This window comes from Folsomia candida, unplaced genomic scaffold (genome assembly GCF_002217175.1).
Source record: "Folsomia candida strain VU population unplaced genomic scaffold, ASM221717v1 Fcan01_Sc003, whole genome shotgun sequence".
Lineage (NCBI taxonomy): Eukaryota > Metazoa > Arthropoda > Collembola > Entomobryomorpha > Isotomidae > Folsomia > Folsomia candida.
The window spans coordinates 12,428,076-12,451,210 of record NW_019091195.1 but is presented as its reverse complement, the minus strand read 5'-3'; the positions used below and the strand labels follow the sequence as shown (position 1 = coordinate 12,451,210).

Sequence of the window (23,135 nt, the reverse complement as noted above, 5' to 3'; positions counted from 1 at the left end):
TCGGGAAATGATTCAAAAGAATTTCAGAACTTCGGAAAGTAAGAGATGAGGCAAGTTGAGACGACTTGTCCTCGAGGGAACAACTTGGAAATTCTCGGCTTGGGTTTTTTAATGACGTCGGAAATAATTAATTGTGTAAATTCATCGTTTGTTAAGATAACCAAACCTCCTCGAACTGAAAGGAAACTCAATTACCTCATCGATCTTGCTGTAACTGTTTATCATCATCAATGAAATTTGTAAGTCGTTACAATTTTATCTTTCGTGATACTCTTTTTAGCTTTTTAGTTGTTCATCATATTACTCACATGATTGCATTCGATTTAAATTGTTCGAGTTCTAGAGTAGAGCTCTATTTGTAGCAAGAAAAAATACTCTCTATTTTTGAGAAAATAGAGTTTATAGAAGTACAAGTAGCTCTACTCTTTGGATTTGGATTTTGGATCGCCGTTGATCATTATCATTCATTAAATGAATTTCATTTGTCATTAACTTATGCATTCATAGTTAATTATTAATCATCACCAACTTAATTTTACTGTTGTCAGTATTTTCATGCATCAAATACATAGACGCACATAAGTAATTTCATGATTTCCATACTGCATATTTATATATATAATATTTAATAATATTTCGAATTTTACAAACAAATTAACCGACCCTTCATGAAATTTACGGTTGGTAAATGGTAACATGAAGATTTGGTTGGTGGACTGATGATAAGGGACGATGGTTGGCTGTTTCAGTATAATTTAGGAACATGTTCGAAGCCGTGTGGGATTCTGCGATGGCGGGGGCTGACCATCATGCTCGACTGTTCCTTGGATATCTCCACCGTCCTCAACTACCTCCCCCTCCCCCTCTCTGGCAACTCCAAGTTTAACTTCGTCCCACGATTCCAAAACTACTCGGCCAATTTCGAAAAAGTGATCCACCAAACAACATTGTTCAATAATTATTATGCAAATTATGTCTCAAAATTAAGAGCTTGATAATATTTTGACGGCAGGAATTATGCGAGATAAATAATTATGTCATGGTGGATTCCGCACCACTACTCGGCGTACGTGTTTTTATTTAGTTATTTAATACCTATTATTTAGTCATATAAAAATATGTGAATACATATTATTTCACACAGGTCCCACATGAATCCTCAATAGATATTTCGGAAATTGATGTCATTTTGATATCCAACTCGTCATCAATTTTGGCACTACCATTCTTCACGGAACATCCAGATTTCAATGGAAATGTGTATGCAACAGGTTGGTTATCATCTCAACATGTGTTTTCCAAATGCTGGTACAAAGACTTTGTTGTTTTTGTTATAGAGCCCACAGTTAATATTGGAAAGTTTTTCATGGAAGAGCTGGTGGAATTTGTGCAAAATGTTCCAAAGCCGCGAGCATCTTTGTCAAAAGAAGCAGATGGAGAAAACATTTACAAAATGCTGGAGTCCTCTCTAAACTTTCCGATTAAGCTGGGCAAAAATTCATTTAATCGAAACCTGAGGGAGATTTACTCAAAGAAGAGCATTAGCGACGCGCTACTAAAAATTCAGGTTGTAGGATTTAATGAAAACATTGTAAGTCGTCCATTGATCTTGATTTAAGATAGTAATTATTCTGTGTGCAAATGCAATGTTTTAGTATTGTACCCATTTCCAATTTGTTGAACAGGATATATTTGGAAAAGTTGTGGCTACAGCTGTAAGTTCAGGATACTCATTGGGAAGTTGTAATTGGATTCTGAAATCTGAGAAAAATAAAATTGTTTATGTCACATCGTCTTCTACTCTGACAACACATCCGAGGTATGCTTATCATATAATAGTAGTTCTAGAATGCAGGTGCACTGTTTAAGTGCTATTTTTTTTAGTCCGATGGAACAATCCCTTCTAAAAGACGCGAACGTATTCTTTCTTAATGGACTAACTCAAGCACCGAGTTATAATCCGGATACCATGATGGGGGAAGTTTGCATGACTGTAAGTAGTTGTGTAATATAAAGTAATAAGGATACAAAACCATACTGATACTTACTGACTTTGAATTATAGGTTGTTAATACGCTACGTTCTGGAGGAAATGTAATTTTCCCATGTTATCCAAGTGGCATTGTATACGATCTTTTTGAGTGCCTCACAACTCATCTGGACTCTGCTGGTTATGGAAATTTTCCTTTCTACTTTATTTCTCCGCACGCTGAAACATCACTGGCCTATTCTAACATTCTTGCCGAATGGTATGCAAGATTTTTTGTCCATGCTGCATAGCATGCATCATTATTTAATCCCTCTACAATTCACCTTAGGTTATCCAATACTAAACAGAGGAAAGTTTACATTCCGGAGGATCCTTTTCCTCATGCCCAACTTGTTAAGGATGGTCGCCTAAAGCACTACAAAGCCCTTCACGATATAAGTGAAGTCCGACAACCTTCAATTTTATTTTGTGGGCATCCCAGCCTGAGGTTTGGAGATATCACGCACTTGATTGAAACGTGGGGTTCTAATCACAATAACACAATTATTTTCACTGGTACTGCATGCTTTTACAATTTCAAGCATTCGATATGATTTACTCGCACAATTTATTTGTTTAATTCATTTGGATATTATTTACTCCACAGAGGCTGAATTTTCTCATCTGGAATGCTTAATTCCATATCAGCCTTTGGCAATGAAGACGGTCTACTGCCCCATTGACACGTCACTAAACTTTCACCAAGCAAATAAACTAATAAAGGAGTTGAAACCTCGTCTTCTAGTTACACACGAAGAATATTTGTCACCACCGAGAACTAATCCTCACCGGACTGAGTTTACAATTGACTACTCACACACTGAAAAAATATCAACTGGATCAGTATTAAATATCAAATTGAAGAATACTTTTGCTTGTGCAAAAATGGACCCCCTATTGGCAAGTGAATTGCAACCTTATGTAAAGGACGATAAAGGCATGGCTGCGTCTACGATTACTGCCGGAATTGAAAAAATGAACAACAAGTATCGATTGTTAAAGGTTTGTTTATGACTTTGGAACTTTCTTATACATATGTTTGTCATTTGACCGTTTTTGGCTATAATTTATTGTATCTATACCTATGTTATACCTATTTTAAAAACAACAGCCCTGCATGGATTTGTGTGATCCATACAAGTGCCCTCCTGAAAAGTACACATGGGGCTCATTAGACTCTGCAATTGTAATGCACAAACTAGTACAAGAAGGATTTAACCAGGCAAAGATTGTACATACGGCAACTGGATTCGTTATAAATATTGTAAGTATATATTCTTCTTTGACTTGACGAATTTGAATTTAATTCGACGAATTCCATGATTTGATTTCCGTATTTTTATTTAGCCCAATGAAGACGTCGTGATTTCTGTGGAACCATCCTCCACGCACATAGTATGCGGGAGTGGGGGCGATGGATCATCAAGAACACGATTGAAACGCTTACTGACTTCCTGTCTTACTGAATTTTAAGTCATTTACATTTTCTTGAATTAGAAAACGTTGTTGCAATTATTATTTGTAAATTAATATTAAATGCAATAAAATATTACATTTTATACCCCTAAATAGAAACCTATAAAATGCCGACTTTTTATTTATGGGATATCTGAGTTTGCCCTTGTTTGCATTATTATTATTTTGTATTATTACTATATGTTAGTTTCATCAATAACAATAACAACTTAATGAGGCTATCATTTTCAGGATCTCTGTTAATAAGGAACTAAGATGTCTGTCGTACCGTGCAGATTCTTCGGGACTCCAAATGGATGTCGATACGGGGACAATTGCAAATTTTATCACGCTGTAGGAAACAATCTTGGTATTTTTGCAAAAGCACTAAAATTATATTCAATACATTATCCAGAGAAACTTCTCTTAACTTAATTACCTACTTTTATAGGTTCATTTGGTGGAAGAAGTTTCAACACTGGAGGATTGGGTCAAAATCAACAGGATGTTCTCAATCTTGCAGCAAAATCTCAGCAGAATATGGATGCAATGATGTTAGTCAAGTATTATATTATTGGTAACCATTTGTCAATTTATTGTCTTTGATTATTACAGTGATATGGTGAAACGAGACATGATTGAATGGGAACAAGGTCATATATATCCATTCAGTTGCTACGGCCCGGCTGGAAAGCCTAGTCTTCCCGGTTTCGAAGAAATTTGTCCGGACGAACTACGCTATCGATTTTATATGTTGAATAACAAATTACCTTTGGATCTGAGTAAAGAAATATCAACAATGCAGCAAACTAGGATGCAATATCAACAAATTTCACCTGCAGTTAGGAATATTTTGGTATGAACAATATACGAGAGACATATAATTTGAAGAAGTTAAAATAATTGTGCCCAGCATCTCACCATTCTGACTTAATTTTCAATAAATTCAACTACTCAGGGTACCGTTAATAATGATTTTCAAATATTTTTAGGAAAGGGTGATTGTAAGAGGTGAAAGAATTTCTTCTACTGATATGGGAGCATCTTCAACACAAAACCCATTCGGAGGAGGGTTGATAGCTGCAAATCCTTTTGCGAGCAACGCCATGACTCAACAAACACCTAATGTATTTGGTCCACCTTCGTCTGGAGGAAATTTATTTGGAGAAGGGGTATCAATTACAGGCCAACCTTCAGGAATATTTGGAGCGGCCCCAATGACACAGACATCCAATATATTTGGTGGAAATTCGACTTCTAATATTCCTCCATCTTCTAGCATATTCGGTTCCCCTCAACCAATTGCTAGTAGTGGACAAACGACAAATTTGTTTGGAAATCAAGCACCTTCTCTTTTTGGTGGGACAGTTCAGCCGCAGGTCCCGTCTGCGTCATCATTATTTGGAGGGGCGGTGTCCAATCCGGTTGTGGGACAACAACAAAGCCTTTTTGGCGGAAGTGCCACGAATGGCGGTGGTTTATTCGGAACCATTACCCCAGCGGTATCTACCGCTGGTACTTCTCCATTTGGTGTCGTCACACAAAATGTTTTTGGAGCAACTTCTCAATCGTCAAACTTATTTTCACAAACGTCACCATCTGTGATTCAATCATCTGGATTATTTTCGTCTGTACCAAAATCAAATGTATTTGGTAATTCTACGGCAAATCAAAATCTGGGAGCTCCAGGTCAAAATTCTATATTCGGACAACCACCTTCCCAAAGCCAGTTTCAGTCACCGACCCTGCAAGGGCTGTTAACAGGACAGCCACTGCCAAATCCACAGCAGAACATATTATTCGGAAATGTGGGGTCACAACCTTTTGTTCAACCTCAACAACAAAGTGGACTACCTCCTTCTGGAAGTTTCTTTAGTTCCTCATCAACACCTCAAATTGGCTTTGGCGGTGGACAATCATCGCTAGTGCAACCCACTCAACCCTCGTCACTCTTTGGCACCCCCTCCATCCCCAATGTACAACCTGGATTTACTTTAGGAAATCAGCCATCAATTCTTGGTACTCCACCACCGAGTATAAGCGCACTTCCCAGCACGACTCCGGGTACTAAATTTGTTTACACAGACGAAGCAGATTTAACTGAAGAAGAACTTGCAGCCTTCCGAGCTCCGAATTTTACTCTGGATAATATTCCAACAAGACCACCACCTTTATCTTTATGTGGAGTGTAAATTTGACATACTATTCTGTTTTTACAATACGATAGGTTGTAAAAACAAATTTTAAGCTATTTATATCAAGAAAACATACATGATAACTGCTATCCTCTATGTACTAAGTTGTTAAATACTCGATGCGTCGCTTACTTGATATTTAAATAAAAGCATAAATGACATGAATATTTATTAAACTATAAATACAGATATGAACGGATGTGTAGCTAAATTATCGTTGTATGTATGCTTATCCTAAGTACACGTATGTAGATTGTAGAGCATGACCATTACAGCCTTTTGGGATGCCGAGAAATGTTTTACGTTTCAATAAATGTTGAATTGTAAGGGGCCACGATGACATCGTTTTGACCAAGGTTGCTTGACAACTTTAGTAATAATTACAATTATGTATTATGATAAAGTGTCAAGCAACCTTGCGTTTTGACATCGTTTCTACGATGTGTCAAGCAATCGTACACCAACATTGGGTTTACTCTGCTCCCCAAGCCAACTAATATTTATTATAAAATTTCCGAATAAATTTTATTTAGGAATAAATATTGAGCCCGATTTCATACATCACACCAAAATTAGTTAAAATTAAAGTGCATAGATATTAATAATAACCCCATTCCGATTCTTTCATTGACTGGGATTGCCCAGCAACTTTGCCCGTGCATTCTCTCTGCCCATTACTGACTGAGTATCTGAATTCGACTGTTTGATCAATTCTTGGTGAAAGTTGTCCTGGGTTGGGTTCAGACGGTTCCCTTTCACTGAACTACACCAACTTTCTCGTAGCAAGCAGCTCCTCGGCCTCCTCCTCCTGTGGAATTAGTCCAAGCTTACCAAAAATTACGCCTTTTTGAATGGAGGAAGAGGTCAAAGGAGATCACCCACCGGCCAATCTTGAAGATGCTGTTGTTGAATTTACCAAGGCTCGAGTTCAGCGGATTGCAGAGAGGAGAGCCAGGATTGCAGAGAAAATCACAGCCAGGTACACATTTCGTCCTTATTGTTACTTATTAAATTAGTAACTCACTTATTGGTAAATTCCAGAAAAAATGCGGAAGGTCTGGGCGAAGTTGCTTCAGTGGCATCGTCCATGGAGCTCCTTGTAGAAGATGAAAAGCCGAATACTGCTGACGCTGGTGGTGACAAGAGTGGACATGGTCACTCTAAAAAGCTACAACATGAGAAGATTGAAAAGGATGAAGTGAAAAAGAATCAGAGTGCTGTCGAACAATTAGATCAACAGATTGAGGAGAGTAGGAAACAATTGGAGCAAATGATTCTGGATGGTGAAGTTTTGGTATAGCTTTAACATGTAGGAAACCATATAACAGTTTGCATGAATACTGACCCTTTAAATCCCGTAATAATCAGATAACAAATGTAAAAGTGGCGGCCGAGTATCGTGAGAAAGTTCGTCAGAAAAAGCAGGAAGAAAGTCGAAAAGAGAACTTAAAAAGACTTCGGCAAGAAGCAGAGGAAAGTCAAGCCATGTATGACGCTTTGGCTTCAAACTGGGCCATGAAAGCGGAAAAAATGCTTCCAATGGAGCTGTACAAACAGGTGAATGTCATGTCGTAAATATGCATTCTACATATACACAATTCAGATGTTATCTACATGCATATCATTATTCTCTATATGTACATTCATTCAATTATTAGATGAAATCTCAACAAGAATCCTGCGATGAACTTCTCACCAAAAAAGATGACTTGATAATATTTCTTCGTCGAGAGATGGACGAGAATGATTTTGATTATGAGGGGAGTTTAGAAAAATACCAGAAAGACAGTATGCTCATGGGAGATCGGATTGATGACCTTGTAGACGAATTGAGAACAGCATTCATCGAGGAGCTCAATCTGATTGAGGATTACACTTGCAAAAATAGAGAAGTGCTTTTGGAAGACAATCAAAATGAATGGATGGATCTACTTCAACACTTTGAACTGATGGAGCAAAAGAATTTGGATGAGAGAAAGTCGGATGCACTCGCCAAGTTTCAGATTCTTAATGACCATTTCACGTCGACGAAACAGGAAGCGAGGCAGCTGCGACACAAGATGGAGGACGACCTTCGGGTCCTAATTCAAGAACGGGAGCAGATTAAGTATGCCTGTCACCTCAATTTAGAAAAGGTTACCTATAACTTACACGTACTTAAGTGTCGGTCCAAGGAAAATGTAGAGCTGAAAAATAGAATGAAACGGCTTTTACTGCAACTTCATGATAAATTTGATACAAAAGCAGCCAGTCTTAAAAAGAAAATGGACATGGGAAAGAAACACACGGAGAAATTGACAAAGGAAATTCTGCGATTGGAATCTCAAGTAGATTCATTTGGGCAGAAAACTTTACATATTGGTTTACTTGATCATAGAAAGTTTATCGATTTATGGGAAGCTAATGAAGAACTTATTCGGGACAAAGTAAAAAGCTTGCTAGACAGCGATAAATTTGTGTATGAAACGCAGTTGGGTGTGGAATATGCTCTGCCTGATATTTCTTCAGTTTTTGAATCTAGACCAATTGAGATTAACAGCAGTTTGCGAAAAAAGGTTCACAGCATTGTTGATAAACGTGGGTACATACATAACTATAGTTGGGTTTGAAGCTGTTAAAACTCATCAACTAATTATTGAACATTTATATCGATGCAGAAAACGTAAAAAGTAATAAGGAATCAAAAGGCCAATTAAAGGAGAATTCAGAGGATGAAGATGACGAGAATTCCTCCATTGGAGTTGATAAAACTATAACAAAAACAGACGATGTCCAGTTGGCTTGCAATAATGAGAATCCCAGTCTCATCATTATGCCAACATCATCTCTGGTAAAACTTTACACGAATATAATTATTGTACATAGGTATTGCTTAGTCGTATACGTATACCTCTTAACAATGTGTTGCCCTAAAATCCAACAGGAATTTATCCCTGGTCCTGACCCTGACCCAGTGATCCAACGTCGTCTCATGAAAGGAATCGCAAAAGTAATTTGTAATCAAAGTGGATTCATTGTCGAAGAAGAGTTACAAAGAATTTTGGAACCTTTGTTGGAGACGGAGAGAAATTTAGTCAACCTGGATGCAGTTTTACAGGTTGGCTGGATTAATTTAAATGTTTATTTCAATTATTAGCCATTGATATGGGACAAGCATACATAGATACATACAAACGCATGTTGCTCCACTCTGTACCGCATTCTAACTTACAGTGTTTTATGTGGCATTGTTACACCAGGCCTTAGGTATAACCACCGTCGAAGAGATGCAGAGTTTGTCTCGATATATGTTGCGGTATTGCAAAGTGATGAGGGGAGTCATGTCTGCGGTAGGTGATGATTATTCTTTATAGTTTAGATAATTTTTAAATCACTTCGGGAGGAATCTAAAATGAGACATTGTATCAAACTTTATTAGTTTGGTTCAGACGTGTCTGCTGGGATGGCTGAGATGAATGTGAGCATGACGGGAGTCATCGGAAAAGCTGCTTATCTGGACACTGGCTCTGATGGTACATCAGAACATTCTCTCAGAAACATTTCCGAGCTCACAGATTCCGACTCTAAGGAGTGTGGTATTATTGATCCTGCAACTTATTGCGACTGCAAAACTGCAAAAGCACAGGCAAGGGAAGAGGCGGAACGAAAAAAGAAAGCAAAACTTAAGAAAGTCCGAGCCAAAAAATCTCGCGTCAACAGGGATGACGACCGAAGGGAAACGATGCTCTCCAGAGCGTCGGCTTACAGCAACTTGCAAATGGAGCAAGTTCCCTGTGATGTGGTATGTTGCAGCCCTTCTTCCCCTGGGGGATCAATTCTGGAAATAATTAATGCTGCCGAATCTGACAAAGAACTGGAAGAAATTTTGGATAGTTTGGATACAGAACAAGAAGAAGGGGAAAAATCTATCGAACGAGGACCATCCCAAGATTCAGTGGTTGATTGCTCATTGTAATTATCTGAATTTTATTTTTAGTCTTTTAGTTTACAAACATTAGGGTTGCATTTCTCATTCATTCTGAAACAGGAAAACCAGCAAAGCAACTGTCCTCAGTTGGCTAGAGTCTGTTGATCGAGTAAAGATGATTGAAGATTTGAACACCTTCAATGACGAGATAGGTCAGAGGTGCGACGAAATGTTTGAAGAGGAGAAAGTTAAGCAACTGCAAAGGGAAAAACTTGCAGAGGACAAGAAAGCAAGGGCTAAAGCCTATAGGGAGGAGGAACAGGAGGGTGAGGAGGAAGGCGAGGAGGAGGAGGAGGAAGAAGAGGAAGAGGAAACCGCAGATGATTACGAGGGAGATGAGGAAAGTAACAAAACAGACGTCGAAAGCGGAATCGACCAATGTCCTACCCAACCACGACCGCGACGGTTGACGGCTGAGGAGAAAAGGGACCAAGAGAAAGCCGGAATACTGACACTTGCTGTCATTCAGTCATCAGTTGTCGTCACTAAAGAACAAGACTCTGACATTGCCTCTGAACATGACTCGAGAACAATTTCAATCCATTCCTTTGACAGCTTCACAGATTCGAGTGACAATTTTCTCTATATTGACCCACAAGATGTGATTACAGCTCTCAAAAATTTTATCGAAGATTACAACAACAGAAAAAAAGTGTAAAGTCCATATTTGACGTCATCATCATGTCTTGTTCCCAATCCTATTTTTGCTTGGTCGAAACTTTGTCGTGATAATTACGATAAACCAAGTAATAGAAAAACCGGATTGGGAGTACGACATGAAGTATGAAAGAAGCTTTAGTTATGTTTATTTATTTTCTTATCTTTAGTTTTACATTATACATTACGACGAATGAACATGTTGCATGCTACATAATTCATTGACTATAATGAATAGTGGGATAATTTTTTGTCATATTTAGTGTTGTTCCAACCCTTGAAGAAATTACGAGCAAAAAGTTGGCAAGGATAAAGTACCCAATGTACATGCAGGTGGCCCAATATTGGGAAAAAATTATGACATTATTAAATCCAAAAGGGAAGGATTTATGGGACACCGTTCAAAATTGTTTCGATGAATACAATAAGATTTTAAAAGGTAGTCACTATCTCAATAATGCCTTACTCATGAGCCTATCCTAGTGAATTTTGTGTATTTAATAAATTTTGCAGAGAGAAATGAACATGTACTCGAGATTCAAAAATATTACCAAAACAATTACGAATTGGGTCATTTGTTGCAAAAATATTTTCAAACCTCTCGTTCCTCGCGACAGCCCGAGTCCAGTCAATGGAACGCAAGCAACATGAATTATTGCTAACCTGTGGAATAAACTTTATGACAATTAATTAGTTAACGTGATGAATAAAACGGATTAATTGAGAAATTTGAGATTATGGTTGAAATTGAAAGATTATTAAATTTTTGACTTTAAAAATTCCAAACAACTTAATTTGATTTATTGATTCAGCCAAATATCATAGGATTACTGTATATACTGTATTTATGTATACGTATATGTACATAAATGTGTACCTTATATATACGTCTCGTTGACATGCACGGAGTGACGGTTTAAAATAATTGGTTCCGCTTGGAGATTTCATTCAAGGTATTTGCCAAAAAATCAAAGTTACTAGCAAACAAAAAATACCAAATCATCCGAATCTACCACGAGATGAACTGCAAGAACATATCGAATTTTCTTTAGTTGAACCTTGGAATTCTGGACTCAAAATCCAACCGGATAACCAGGAGAGTGTTGGCTGTACCACTTGATAACAAATACCATTTTTGGTGTCATGCATGTGATGTGATTTAGTGTGCTTGGAATTATGACAATTTTTTATGCTTACCACATCCAGTAAACGAACAAGAATGAGTAAGCTGGTGACAAAAGATGATGTGAAAAGTAGTGTTGACCAACTAGCACTTATATTTTACCTAGCACAACCATCCTTATATTTTATCACCGCAAGCCCATTATCACTTTTACGCCTTGATTACCATGAAAAAACAGCATTATTCTCGACCAATACCATTGATCTCAAGAGATAATATTGTCTTAACTGCATCTCATGAATGGTCCAGTCCAGTAACATCTCTCCTTCAAAAATCCTTCAAACTCTCGTTTTAGCCTGAGTCAGGGCTTATGGGATTATTATGTCTGTCTGTCTGTGACGCACTAGCGAACGAACCACTCAACCGATTTTTACTAACTTATAGTCTTAAAATACGTATCTGTCAAAGGTAATGAGTTAAAGATGGGCATGATGGGCGCAGTGGTTGACCGGTCATATACATAAATGGTAGGGGTACATAAATAGCACTAAATTTATAACTCATCGTAGAAATTTGGAACTTGACAATATGGTGCAGGTGCACATTAGGTTAAAGAATATGGTATGAAGTCAAATTAAAAATATTTTCGCCAGAGGGAAGCAACATTGTGATCCACACTGGTTTTTGAACTTGGTTAGAAATTTGTCATGAAGGTGCGTAATCATCGCAGATTTACGAATGTGAAGTAAATTTCTAGAAATTTTGTACCAAGAGGACAAAACGGGTGACCCACAACAGCTTTATTAAAGTGGCATAAAAGAGCAGAGATTTTTCATGCCGGATATATGAGAAAATAGATTATGATTATGGATTCCTATCCCATGTCTCATGTTTATGACAATTTTTCAGGTGAGATCGTTTAATTTAATTTAACACAATTAAATATTAGTAGTTAAGTCATCTGAACATGACTCGGGCTAAATGAAGTCTGTGCTTTAAGGTTTTTCTGTATATAAAGCAATCTCTAGAATCCAGAGTTTGCAGAGTCTTGAGAAATTGACACCTGGAATAACAGTAAAACATAATTCTATTATGAAATTTACCGTCGTGATTGTTCTCGGCATCTTAGCCACGGCTTTAGCCCAAGATTTCAATGGTATTTTTTTTACTTGGTCATAAGAAGTTGTCACATCAAGTGTCACAACTTGTTCTGTCATTGATCACCTATTATCAATCGCCATGTTGAATTTTCAGGACACAGGGTGAGACGTCAAGGAGGAGGCTTTGGCAGTTTCCGTCCTTCCCTGGGTGGCAGCGCTTACAATAATTACAACGGGGGTGAATTTGGGGCTGGAGGAGGCTACAATCAAGGGGGCGGAGGTTTTGGAAATGGTGGAGGTTACAATTCTGGCGGTGGTTTTGGTGGGGGCTACAATCAAGGGGGAGGAGGTTTTGGAAATGGTGGAGGTTACAATTCTGGCGGTGGTTTTGGTGGTGGTGGTTACAATCAAGGGAGTGGTGGATTCGGTAATGGTGGGGGTTACAATCAGGGAGGAGGTGGATTTGGAGGAGGTAGCGGTTATCAAGGGGGTGGATTCAACCAAGGAGGAGGAGGAAGTGGGATCGGATATGGACGTAAGACCTCAGTTAAATAATCCAACATTTGAAGAATTTATAGACTCATGACCATTTTGGTGTTGTACAGGTTAAGCCAACTTTTGCAACGTTATTGGAAGAAAATAAAAATCTGCAAAGACAAATATCTATTTTCTGTTTATTTATGTTTCTACTTAACGAATGTTTCAATTCTCATTTGTTAAGAACATTTCTCATGTGTTACAATCATGTTCGCTTTAATATGTTGTAATGTAAGCATAAAATGTAATAAGTATGCTTATGTTAGCGCGTGATATTGGTAAAACACTTTCACCTGTTGGCAACCAGTTACTATTTTGCATAGCTGTCTGTGACAGTATCATACACATGATATGCATGATTTTACATTTCTGTTAAAACTGAGCACTTGTGATGTAGAAATAGTACAACTAAGTATTCATATTTAAATCCCTGTTTGAACGGAAATGATTTTGAAGAATAATTGAAGCGTCGCATTTGGAGCGTCATTAAAAAAGAAGCTCCCATCAGTGTGCTCATTTGGCCAACTTCCGTACAAGTCAGTCTCAGCAGTCAGGTGTCAATCCACGACCGAATGTGAAAGTGACAAAGAAGTTCATGCGTAAAAATTCATGACGCTGCAGGTAATGGACAATGGACTGTAAGTTTAACAACTGAGGTGCCTCTTTCATGAATTCATCTGCACATTATTGTTTAGTGACTTGGTCACTTGTAAATAATTGCTCATTTGCTATAATATTATTGATGTTGTATTGATGCGTATAATGTAGGTCGGTCGGTATTTAAATGGCTTAATTTCAGCTGACTTACATATTTGTAGACATATTTACATCAACAACGCACTATTAAATAATGATACACACACGTGATTCGACAAGGATTTACATAAAAACAATATGCATGCTGCAACTATATGAATACTAAACGGGACTTTCAAGTCTTTGACCTGGCTACAGTCCATCCTTGGATAAACTCCATAAAATGAAGAACAGGACAGAACAATTTCACCACTTCCTAAATTTAGAACGAAGGGGAAAGTTAAAATTCCAGTCTGCTTGTTTGTTATTTTCAATGGCAAAATTGTTCCTTCTCGTAGCCATTCTTGGCGTCCTCCTCGTTTCAAAAGTATCAGGAATTTGGCGTAAGACTAAATCCTTTAGGAGTTTGCAGTACTTTTACAAAACACAATTTTAGCTGATCTAACTTTTCTTGGTAGTTTTCAGGCCTTTTAACTTTCGTCCGATAAAATATTCCACCACTACGACAAGTACGACCACTACCACACCAACGACAACCACAGCTGCAACAGACGCAACTACAACCACGACGACCACGCCAACACCGGTGCAAATTAGTGCAGGGTTCGTGACAGATCAAGTCTTTAATCAAACTACGGGACAAGGCTACTTTCCATTTCAGCAGTTTCCTCAGTATGGCATTTTTGGGGCCTTAAATGGTGGTGGGGGGTTTGGCCAATCAATTGGTGGACTTGCCAGACCAAACATTCCATTGCTTTTTCGACCCTTCATTGGAGGGTTGGCTAGGCCCAACAATGGGGGATTTGCAGGAAATTATCCCGTCATAGGAGGTGTAGCCACTGCAAATGGATAATTACAAGTTTTGTTACTTTATTTTATTTTGAAATATAAAGGAAGAATTGTAATCATACCATAATACATACATATTTATGCATTTGTACAAATACATGCACATTTAATAATAAATTGTTCCTTGAAATTTTATTTGTTAAATATACATACAATGTTTTGAGTTTGAGTTGCATTAACAGACATTCATTCAACTACTACCAGTTAATTCAAGACTATATGATAGCAACTTTCCCCAAAGTAAAATATTTCACTACAATTTGATAATGTAAAACACTTGTAAAATCGGAATATAAAAAGTGGCGAAACCAAATATGTTTCTTAATGTAATCCATCGTTAAATACTGGTCTAAAATACTTTTCCAGCGACACCTCTCTGAAATAGCTTTAATTTGATACCCCATATACTCTTTTGACCCTGCCGTGACCTTTTGGCAGCGTTAAAAACTTTAAATCTAGTTCCCTGATGAGTTAACGGACGGACAGACCAGGGACATAAAGCGGGTTTATCTACTTAAGCCCACAATAATGAACTGTGAAATCTTTTCATACATAAACTCGTAACAGCATAATAAAAAATAAATAATAATATGTATTTGAGTTCACAATACTCGTAGATTACATAGTGCATTCTTTGATTCGTATGTATTTACATATAACGGAAATGACTTGTCTTCTTGAGATCATCGTGATTTATACACATGAATGTACTTTGTTGTTGAATGAATTCTTGACCTTAAATTCAAGTTAACGATTAGCTAGCAGGAAAAGTAAACTGTTGCAATGACCAAACAATAAAAAAGATGTATATTAATGCCGGTGATGAATTGACATGTAATTTGAAAGCAGCCGATTAAGGAAAGTATTTTATGCGTGGCTTGTCAAAATAACTCGTGCTGCGTATGTAGATCATACACATATACAACCCTAATGAAAATAAACCTATTTTGCATCCTATCCTAACAAGTCTTAATCGCTTGAAATAACAGGTAGGTCGTACACTCAGGTGTGGCTTGGATGGTGTTGTTAAAAGCCATCATTATTACTGTACTTAAAAAGTCTTTGTTCATTCTCACCAAGTTGTTGCATTGTTCACCCGCTTTGTCGAAATGAAAATCTAAATTGTATTTGCGCACACAATGAAGTCGCTCTGCTTTCAAAGACATAATCGAAATATATAAAATGCACATGTCCTTTGTAAACCCCATTTAGTTATTTCACTTTCTTGAGGGTGAACACGTCGAAAAATTTCAATGTCGTCCGAAAGCATCAGTACCCATGCAAGATAAGAATGGTGCACTACTTCTTTTGGAGTTTGCCAATATTGTGCTTCGTGTTTGTGGCGATTGCCTCGTTAGCAAAGGAGACAAACGCTCTACCTTTCTCAACCACCAACTATGATCTCCAGACGAAAACAGGTCCAGGTTTTACGGTGTTTTACTCGAGTATCTTCCAAGTTTAGTAGCTGTGAAAATGTAGTTAAACGATTTTTGCAGAACTACTTGAGAACCATCCAAGGGTGAAAAGGAGCCCGTTCATCATGGCTTTTCAAGTTACGAAGCCTCCAGGGATGTTTCAAATGTCACTACGAAGACCTTACATCATGAACATGATGAGCAACTTGACCCGCTCACTCTTCTCATCCAGTTTGACGGACATGATTCGACGAGGTTTCGGATCCCTCGTCTCCTCAAGTAATGCCACAGTCGTGGAAGGAATAAGGTCAAGACAGGAAGATTTAGAATTATTTGATAAATGAGGAAATTTGTACAATTCAGTTATTTTGAAATTTAATTTCTATGATGTAATTTTTATAAGAAATAAACTAAAACTTTTTATTATAAAAAAATAATTTATAAATGATCAGATATGTCTGCGAATTTCAGGGATTCTTACTTGATTTTATTCTTAAAATTACTAGATTTCAATGAACATCTTCATCAGGCAAAAATACAACGATTTCGGATAACTAGAACAATTCATTCGTTTGACAACTCATGGTTTTTTAAAGGGTGGATTACGTGTAAATGAATGTTACTTATTGTTGGTCACGATTAAAGTATAAAAAATTCAGTATTACTTGCTGAGTATCATATTGGATTGACTCGACTCCATTGGATGTTAATTTTATTCACCAACAAAGTTAATGTTCAACGCTTCTTTGAAACTTTTAGCAGTATTTATAAATCATTGAAAAACACAGTGAATTACAATTAAAACTGTACTTAAATATTAAGATGAATTTTTTGGTGTAATCAAGAACACCATTTCATCCACTGGTCCAATATCGGGATGTTTTGCCACGGGATGATTTTCTGGAAGGGGTGCTTGATCTAAGAACTTCACTTCCGCCCAGTCCTCGTACAGCGTTTTCAAGTCCTCATCGTCCAGCGAACGGGGCGGCCCTGTTATCCAATTGTTAAATCGTTAATATAAATCTTAATTACTAAAACATCCAAAACAATGTCATGCATTATTATTACCTCCAAATTTGGTTTTGTCATACCGGACAATTTCTAACAGGTAAGAAAAATTATGATCTGCACATGGAAAAATCAGATTTGACTTAATCAAGTGATTATTCGCAAGAAAAATAAGCAAAACAAGTATTACAGTTTCCTTTCTCCTTGTGTTTCAGTGCACGTTGCATCATGGCCTTGTAGTTGTTTCGACAGGGATACTCGATCGCAATCAGAGAACCTCGATCCCACACATAGTCAAAGGGACCAAATTGCTCGATGGGACATTGAAACAAATCTCCAAAGTAAATTTTGAGCCGACCCTCGGCTCCCACAAAGAGATTGGCTTCGTTCTCAAGGGTCAAGCCCAGCCCATGCTCCTCGCCCAACGTCCGCCTGACGAACCCCCTCAACTCCAAACACGTTGTAGCCCAAACTTAGGAGGAAAGGAATGTCCACTGTCTTGCCCGATAAGGGGACGTACCAAGTTTTAGTCGAATTGACCTTGAATTCTGGAGCCTCCTTTGAAAGTGGAGCTTCCGGAAGACTTTTCCCTGTAATTTTCGAGTAATATTTTAAAAGGTATTTGTCCACCTGAGGTTGATGCCATCCAATTCTTTGTTCATTCCATCGTGTAGCCCAATACTCTATATTACTGGAGACTTTTTCCGCCTGAGTGTCCATTTTAATTAACGAACTAAGTACAATTCAATTTAAGTGAAAAATGACCAATATTTGACTTATGCTTCTGATAAATATTTGGAATCAAAACCTTGGATTCGATGAAACAATAGTTGTACCGACTGGCGTGTACATAAACGTGCATAAAAGAATTAGCCGGGTTCGTGGTGTAGTGTAACAGAATCTCATGCACTTCATTCAAGGATTTTATGATCATAAAGTATGATATAAGACTAATATACATGGTCTACGATACATACATGAGTATGATCAAGTATGATTTACATAAGTTATGAAGGTCAGACATCAAAGTTCTTAGCTTGCACGATTCTATGTACTTGCGATGTCCATACAAAAATCGAATAATTTAAATTAGGTTTAAAGCATCATCATATCCTGCAAGATTTATGCAAGATAGTCAAAAATGAATATAGTTGGATATGGGAAAAATGGCATTGCCCATAGAACTTCAGACCCGTCTTGCCTAAAAGGTTTTTACTGTTGACTGTTTGAGATGAAAACCATATCACATCAGTTTTTCATGGAGAAAGTATCAAAAATGTGCTGGCACGCCTCTTTAAAATGCAAAATTTACATTTTCAGGATTTTGAGTCATGCACCAGTAGGGCAAACCAAGAAGAATGTCTCAGGATGCCACACAGATATGCCAGATTTTCATTCATGGAGTGAGAGGTCAATCTGGTCCAATCGGATTTAATAACAACATTTATTTGTTTCTCATTTAACAAATAAAAATATATGCGAGTATTTTCTAATCTATTCTTGTTGGAGTGCACGATGAATTTATCATTTACTTTAAAAAACTTAGTTTGAGTCTTTAAATTATTTCGCATGAATCTCTAAAAGTGGGTCTCTTCTTATCCCCCCGAGATCTCAAGTGTATTTCGTAAAACATTTCTTCTGAAAGAAAATCTAAGTCTGGATAAATAACAATTTCATAACGACCAGTTTGACTTGCTAAAATAACGTATTCCATTCAAGTTGATAAAATTATATAACTAACAATTAATTAAGGTACATTTCCACACATCATTTTATCAGTTCTTATATAACTTATTAGAATAATATTCTAATAAGTAGATATACGAAAAGTAGATATTATCATCTTTTCTTTACAATTTAGCAGTTGTTATACAAGACTTCCCAAATAAATCCTGCAAAACGACTGTCTGATCTATACAACTATTTGTGGTCCCAAGAACTACATACTTAACACAAACAACCCATTTGGATCACATTACAGACAATCAAACTGTAACAAATTTCTACTAAAAATTGGCACACATTGGACATTAATTTACAAATTTTAATAGCATTCGTATTGTTTAGTATAGTTCTCTACCTAACATTTACAACAATTATTATAATAATATTAAGCGTATGTATTTCAATAGCAATGGTTCCAGTTTTCTTAGTAGCGACGACTGAGTTTTCTGGAGGGCAGATTGATAATATTTTTAACTAACCATGGCGTTACTACATATTCAAACCTTGTCAATAAATTACAGACTAAATCTACTTTTACTACTTTATCGATAAAAAGATGTTAAAATAGATCAACAGATAACAATTACATACATATATGTATATATATAAAAGTAAGGTACATGGTTTATAAAATTTGAGCGAACACAAATCGGTAAGTTTTGGTCAGTGCACGATTGAGCCGAATAAATCTTAAAATCATTAATAAGGTTATTCGCAAGAAGAAGATTATTAAACAGGAAAGGTTATAACATAGTTCATCCAGTTAGAAACAAATGTTTTTTAAAGCTTTCCTTAAAAACAAAAAAAGAAATAAATGAGGTCCTTATCACATGTAGTGTATATAAAATCAGTCGTTGTACTAATAGTCACGTCATAGAAAATTAAAATTACGATGGTTCTTCAACAGGAGCAGTTAGTCGTTCCATCCAAGTCTCCCCATAGATCTTGCGAGCGACAGTCTAAATCAATTAAATTTGCAAAATGTATAAGATTTCATCACATGACTTTTTAAATTATCTACATCGCATTGATTATGCACCTGCAGTGAGACCAGGGACATGTCACAATCTGTTGTGTCTGAAATTTGTTAAAAAACATGAATTAACAACAACAACCATAGATGCAAATTATCCCCTCATTACTATATATCCCAACTTAACCCACCAATTTCATTCAGATTCATTCCAGATTTCTCCATTTCGAAGTAAATTCCAAACGGTAATTTTCCTAGAAAATTTTGAAGGAAGATTTTTTTAAATAATTGACAGATCAAAATAGACCGCATTACATATTCCAATTTATTTAATAGCGACTGTACCTAGACATTCCATTCGCATGATGTGCATTTTTGAGCGGAGATGTTTTGCTAAATGCCCGTGGATTCTAAATGCAATCTTACAATCAGCACATTTAAACGGCCTTGGATTCTCTTCATTCGCAACCCCCCACGCCTCCGTTAAGTAAACCTACATAATTTAAAGATAATTGATTCCCAAAACTTGGGTTAAGAAATTTAGAGTTAAATAATTACCTTGCAATCGTGACTACTTGACCTCCGGTGTTTAATTAAATGTCCTTTCGTTCTAAAACTAGATTCATATACCAATTTAATAATAATATTTGAAATTTCCCAAATCAAAAGGATATAAATCGTAATTTTTTCAATTACCTGACTCCGCAAGGGTCACATCTAAATGGTCTTTCCAGGTAGTGAATGTTCATATGAAGTGTTAGCTGGCTAGGTCTAGCAAATGATTTCCCACATACGTTGCATTCAGCTTTACCGTCTTCCCTAAAAATTGAATTAAAACAAACGTAATAAGGATTGTAGAATAAATATCTCCGAGCTGTAGTCTCTGATAGTGTTATACATAAATAGATACTTACTTCACCATAGCTTGAGCACCACTGGGTTGCCTGAATTCTGCTTGTGGTTTGGTTGCAAAGGTCTTTCCTTTCGGACTTGTTACGTCTCCAACATCCGGAGTTGATGCGGATCCATTGACATCGATATTAGTGCTTGATCCTGATGACTTTTCTGGTGGTATGGATTCCACAAGTTTTCCGTCCTTTTTCTTACCATTGCTACCCTCAGTTTCCAGAGCTTTCTTTTCCGTTGGGCTAAGCCATGGCTGATGAAGTCTTACAGCACTACTTCCTCCAGCCGTGGATACAGATCCTAGCACTTGTGCACTTGACCCTGGCTGTTGTGGCTCACTTGATGAAGTTGCAGTGGAAGAAGGTACAGGGTGAATTTGCGAATTGGATGAATTACTGTTTTCCGAATCTTGCCTCTTGCGTTTAACATATCCATTCGGAGGACGACCATCCCCAGTTTCACCAGGGTAGTCAAAAATTTCTTGTTTGATTTCTCGAACCACAGCTTCAACCGTTGGGCTTGGCTTTCGTTTAATGGACAAAGGTGTTGATGACTCCGTACTGGTATTTAATACTTTCTTCAAATCGAGACTGCCTTTTGAAATTAATTCCTCCTCTGGCTCCCAGCTTTGTGCCTCGCTTACTAGACCAATTGATTTCACAAATCCATTCAACTCAAGCTTTGGACGTTTCACTTCAGGTTCTTCAGAGGACGGAACTGCCTCGAAACTGGTGGATGTATGTGCAATAGATTTCGGTTTTACGCTCAAGTCCATTGGGGTTTCGCCATTAACTTCTGCAGTAGATTTGATGACAAGATTGGCACCACTAGTTGTCAGTAAATCCTCACCAGCACTTGCGAGCTGTGATGACCGCTTTTGTTTCTTGGACCATTCACTTTCTGATGGGCGTTGTGACATGCGACTTAAGTCCAGTAGACTTAATGCAATCTCCTTCTCAACACACTCACTCTCAGTTCCTGTTGATGGACTCCCATCTCCTTCATCACATTGCGAGTCAGAATCTCCTTCGTCCTCATCGTCGTCAGAATCGTTTTCTGAGTTTGAGTCTGAAATATTCGGTCCCGTTGAGGCCAACGATTGTACGGATTCAGGGTGAATTCCCATACTGAAAGTAAAAAGGAAAGAAAATTCAAACCGAGTTGCAAAAACAGTTGAGGCCATATTAAATACCTATTTAGGCGTGCAGAAACAAATTAATTGTTTTGTGGTTAATTTTACACTTGACGAACAATAAATAAAGTCTAAATAAGTAATAAATATTCGATATATGAGACTTACCTTATGCACTTTTTATGATGAGATTTGGATTTTTGATGTTTTGTCAAATTGCCTTTGGTTTTGAAGCTGGTTAACAATAAATGATCATTAACTTAGAGCAACAACTACATAAGTATATTAATTGACTAATTAATATCTCAAGATAAACAACCAACCAATCAAAAATATTGAAATATATTCACGTATACATAACAAAATGATTTAACTTTACCTAAAGTTGCAAAGTTTGCACGTATACGGTCTCAAATCGGTATGTGTCTTCAAATGCTTGCGTAACATTGATGGTTTTTTACACCGAATGCCACATGCCTCACACACGAATCGACCTTTACCTGAAACACAATGGGATTATTAGAATATTGAAGAAACATCTTTTCAGTCAAATTACAGGATGTATCTATCTATTTACTTCTTACCTCTACCTCGCACGTAGGTATATGCTTCATTCGACTCGAACCCACCTTCCATAATTCGCACTCGCGACCCATCAGCTCGACTAATCATCACTCCCATCCCGTCAGATTTGATCGAGTCAGACGCCGAGTTAGAGTCATCTCCCCCCCGCATCATGGAATCGTTGGAGGAACGAGATGCAATGAGTAGCTGTCCGTCCTCGCTATTATTCTTACTACTGCTGCTGCTAATCTTCTTTTTCTTCTTCCTTGTACTCTGCTTACGCCCAAAACTATTGTTGCAAGCGGTATTTTCCTCCCCAGAACTCAGGTCTGACGATGAGGACAGAATGGAAATTGCTCGTGCTACAGAGCTATTCAATGTTGATGAGGAACAAAGAGCAGACGCAGTCGTATTTTTACATGGAGAAAATAATTGGCTCTGACTCATGGATGAGGATGATATTGGTGTTGAGCTGGTGGTTGTGACTGTGGAGGTAGAGAGCGAGGTCGGAAATCCTAAACCAAGCCCTTTTCCGTGAGGTACCGCTTCAGAGCTTCGACTCAGACTAGTTACCATTGGTCCCGTAGCGTTTAATTTGGCCGAGAAAAGCGCTAGTGGACTCTTCTCGGACATTGGAGATGAAATTGGTGGTTGCTTGTCAGGGGAGGAGACCGCCAATGTGTCACAGTTCTTGCCTATGGCTGACGTGTATATGGTTTTCAAGTCCTTTCTCCCATTTATTCT

At 37.4% G+C, this 23,135-nt stretch overlaps 6 protein-coding genes and 1 long non-coding RNA gene across 10 annotated transcripts in view; 5 read left to right on the top strand and 2 right to left on the bottom strand.

The window, feature by feature from the left end:
- Positions 1-82: 82 nt before the first annotated feature.
- LOC110846376 (integrator complex subunit 9) lies at positions 83-6,006 on the top strand. 2 transcript variants are annotated; one of them, XM_022093098.2, is made up of 12 exons: positions 102-239; positions 750-929; positions 1,013-1,066; positions 1,145-1,271; positions 1,338-1,591; positions 1,686-1,819; positions 1,885-1,993; positions 2,065-2,249; positions 2,319-2,545; positions 2,637-3,031; positions 3,141-3,293; positions 3,377-3,600. In XM_022093098.2, the coding sequence occupies exons 1-12, from the start codon at positions 231-233 to the stop codon at positions 3,500-3,502; spliced, it is 1,953 nt and encodes a 650-aa protein (XP_021948790.1). In that variant the 5' UTR covers positions 102-230; the 3' UTR covers positions 3,503-3,600. The 2 variants fall into 2 exon arrangements, with proteins under 2 accessions (XP_021948791.1, XP_021948790.1); XM_022093099.2 differs by lacking the exons at positions 750-929; positions 1,013-1,066; positions 1,145-1,271; ... (6 more) ...; positions 3,141-3,293; positions 3,377-3,600 and adding exons at positions 3,737-3,854; positions 3,936-4,038; positions 4,100-4,340; positions 4,477-6,006 and having other exon boundaries at positions 83-239.
- A 479-nt stretch (positions 6,007-6,485) lies between these two features.
- On the top strand, positions 6,486-11,082 carry LOC118435101 (FK506-binding protein 5-like). The gene is made up of 11 exons (XM_035850387.1): positions 6,486-6,658; positions 6,721-6,973; positions 7,048-7,236; positions 7,338-8,256; positions 8,337-8,509; positions 8,603-8,776; positions 8,919-9,008; positions 9,098-9,630; positions 9,707-10,300; positions 10,567-10,742; positions 10,817-11,082. The coding sequence occupies exons 1-11, from the start codon at positions 6,531-6,533 to the stop codon at positions 10,963-10,965; spliced, it is 3,378 nt and encodes a 1,125-aa protein (XP_035706280.1). The 5' UTR covers positions 6,486-6,530; the 3' UTR covers positions 10,966-11,082.
- LOC118435102 lies at positions 7,624-11,382 on the bottom strand. 2 transcript variants are annotated; one of them, XR_004834501.1, is made up of 4 exons: positions 11,181-11,382; positions 10,902-10,966; positions 7,837-7,865; positions 7,624-7,760 (listed from the first exon to the last, which is right to left on the bottom strand). It is a non-coding gene; the product is annotated as an uncharacterized LOC118435102 (long non-coding RNA). The 2 variants fall into 2 exon arrangements; XR_004834502.1 differs by having other exon boundaries at positions 7,645-7,760; positions 7,831-7,865.
- A 1,039-nt stretch (positions 11,383-12,421) lies between these two features.
- On the top strand, positions 12,422-13,349 carry LOC110847765 (abscisic acid and environmental stress-inducible protein). Its single transcript, XM_022094763.2, has 3 exons — positions 12,422-12,582; positions 12,681-13,061; positions 13,132-13,349. Exons 1-3 carry the CDS (start codon positions 12,519-12,521, stop codon positions 13,134-13,136), a joined length of 450 nt encoding a protein of 149 aa, XP_021950455.1. The 5' UTR covers positions 12,422-12,518; the 3' UTR covers positions 13,137-13,349.
- A 231-nt stretch (positions 13,350-13,580) lies between these two features.
- On the top strand, positions 13,581-14,897 carry LOC110847830. The gene is made up of 2 exons (XM_022094843.2): positions 13,581-14,202; positions 14,278-14,897. Exons 1-2 carry the CDS (start codon positions 14,043-14,045, stop codon positions 14,670-14,672), a joined length of 555 nt encoding a protein of 184 aa, XP_021950535.1. The 5' UTR covers positions 13,581-14,042; the 3' UTR covers positions 14,673-14,897.
- A 915-nt stretch (positions 14,898-15,812) lies between these two features.
- LOC118435057 lies at positions 15,813-16,517 on the top strand. The gene is made up of 2 exons (XM_035850166.1): positions 15,813-16,086; positions 16,165-16,517. Exons 1-2 carry the CDS (start codon positions 15,960-15,962, stop codon positions 16,425-16,427), a joined length of 390 nt encoding a protein of 129 aa, XP_035706059.1. The 5' UTR covers positions 15,813-15,959; the 3' UTR covers positions 16,428-16,517.
- A 1,999-nt stretch (positions 16,518-18,516) lies between these two features.
- The window catches only part of LOC110846214 (serine-rich adhesin for platelets), a 28,414-nt gene continuing 23,795 nt past the window's right edge, over positions 18,517-23,135 (bottom strand). The window contains exons 8-17 of one of the 2 annotated variants that reach the window (XM_022092883.2): positions 22,412-23,133; positions 22,207-22,327; positions 21,996-22,061; positions 20,704-21,822; positions 20,486-20,608; positions 20,348-20,405; positions 20,135-20,267; positions 19,981-20,043; positions 19,856-19,893; positions 18,517-19,775 (exon numbers count right to left, since the gene is read on the bottom strand). In XM_022092883.2, coding sequence (XP_021948575.1) covers positions 19,704-19,775; positions 19,856-19,893; positions 19,981-20,043; positions 20,135-20,267; positions 20,348-20,405; positions 20,486-20,608; positions 20,704-21,822; positions 21,996-22,061; positions 22,207-22,327; positions 22,412-23,133 — 2,515 coding nt within the window. In that variant the 3' untranslated portion in view covers positions 18,517-19,703. Of the gene's footprint in view, positions 19,776-19,855; positions 19,894-19,980; positions 20,044-20,134; positions 20,283-20,347; positions 20,406-20,485; positions 20,609-20,703; positions 21,823-21,995; positions 22,062-22,206; positions 22,328-22,411; positions 23,134-23,135 lie in introns of both variants that reach the window. The other variant, XM_035849203.1, reaches the window with a different exon arrangement.

Excerpts from the sequence above, each read along its gene's own strand:
- LOC110846376 (XM_022093098.2), top strand. Across the intron at positions 1,592-1,685 it reads TAGGATTTAATGAAAACATT|GATATATTTGGAAAAGTTGT; the intron begins GTAAGTCGTCCA and ends TTTGTTGAACAG. Across the intron at positions 2,250-2,318 it reads TCTAACATTCTTGCCGAATG|GTTATCCAATACTAAACAGA; the intron begins GTATGCAAGATT and ends AATTCACCTTAG.
- LOC118435101 (XM_035850387.1), top strand. The coding sequence starts at position 6,531 with ATGGAGGAAGAGGTCAAAGGAGATCACCCACCGGCCAATCTTGAAGAT. Across the intron at positions 6,659-6,720 it reads GCAGAGAAAATCACAGCCAG|AAAAAATGCGGAAGGTCTGG; the intron begins GTACACATTTCG and ends GGTAAATTCCAG. Across the intron at positions 8,777-8,918 it reads ACCTGGATGCAGTTTTACAG|GCCTTAGGTATAACCACCGT; the intron begins GTTGGCTGGATT and ends TTGTTACACCAG.
- LOC110847765 (XM_022094763.2), top strand. The coding sequence starts at position 12,519 with ATGAAATTTACCGTCGTGATTGTTCTCGGCATCTTAGCCACGGCTTTA. Across the intron at positions 12,583-12,680 it reads TTTAGCCCAAGATTTCAATG|GACACAGGGTGAGACGTCAA; the intron begins GTATTTTTTTTA and ends TTGAATTTTCAG.
- LOC110847830 (XM_022094843.2), top strand. The coding sequence starts at position 14,043 with ATGAAGAACAGGACAGAACAATTTCACCACTTCCTAAATTTAGAACGA. Across the intron at positions 14,203-14,277 it reads AAAAGTATCAGGAATTTGGC|TTTTCAGGCCTTTTAACTTT; the intron begins GTAAGACTAAAT and ends TTTTCTTGGTAG.
- LOC118435057 (XM_035850166.1), top strand. The coding sequence starts at position 15,960 with ATGGTGCACTACTTCTTTTGGAGTTTGCCAATATTGTGCTTCGTGTTT. Across the intron at positions 16,087-16,164 it reads TGATCTCCAGACGAAAACAG|AACTACTTGAGAACCATCCA; the intron begins GTCCAGGTTTTA and ends CGATTTTTGCAG.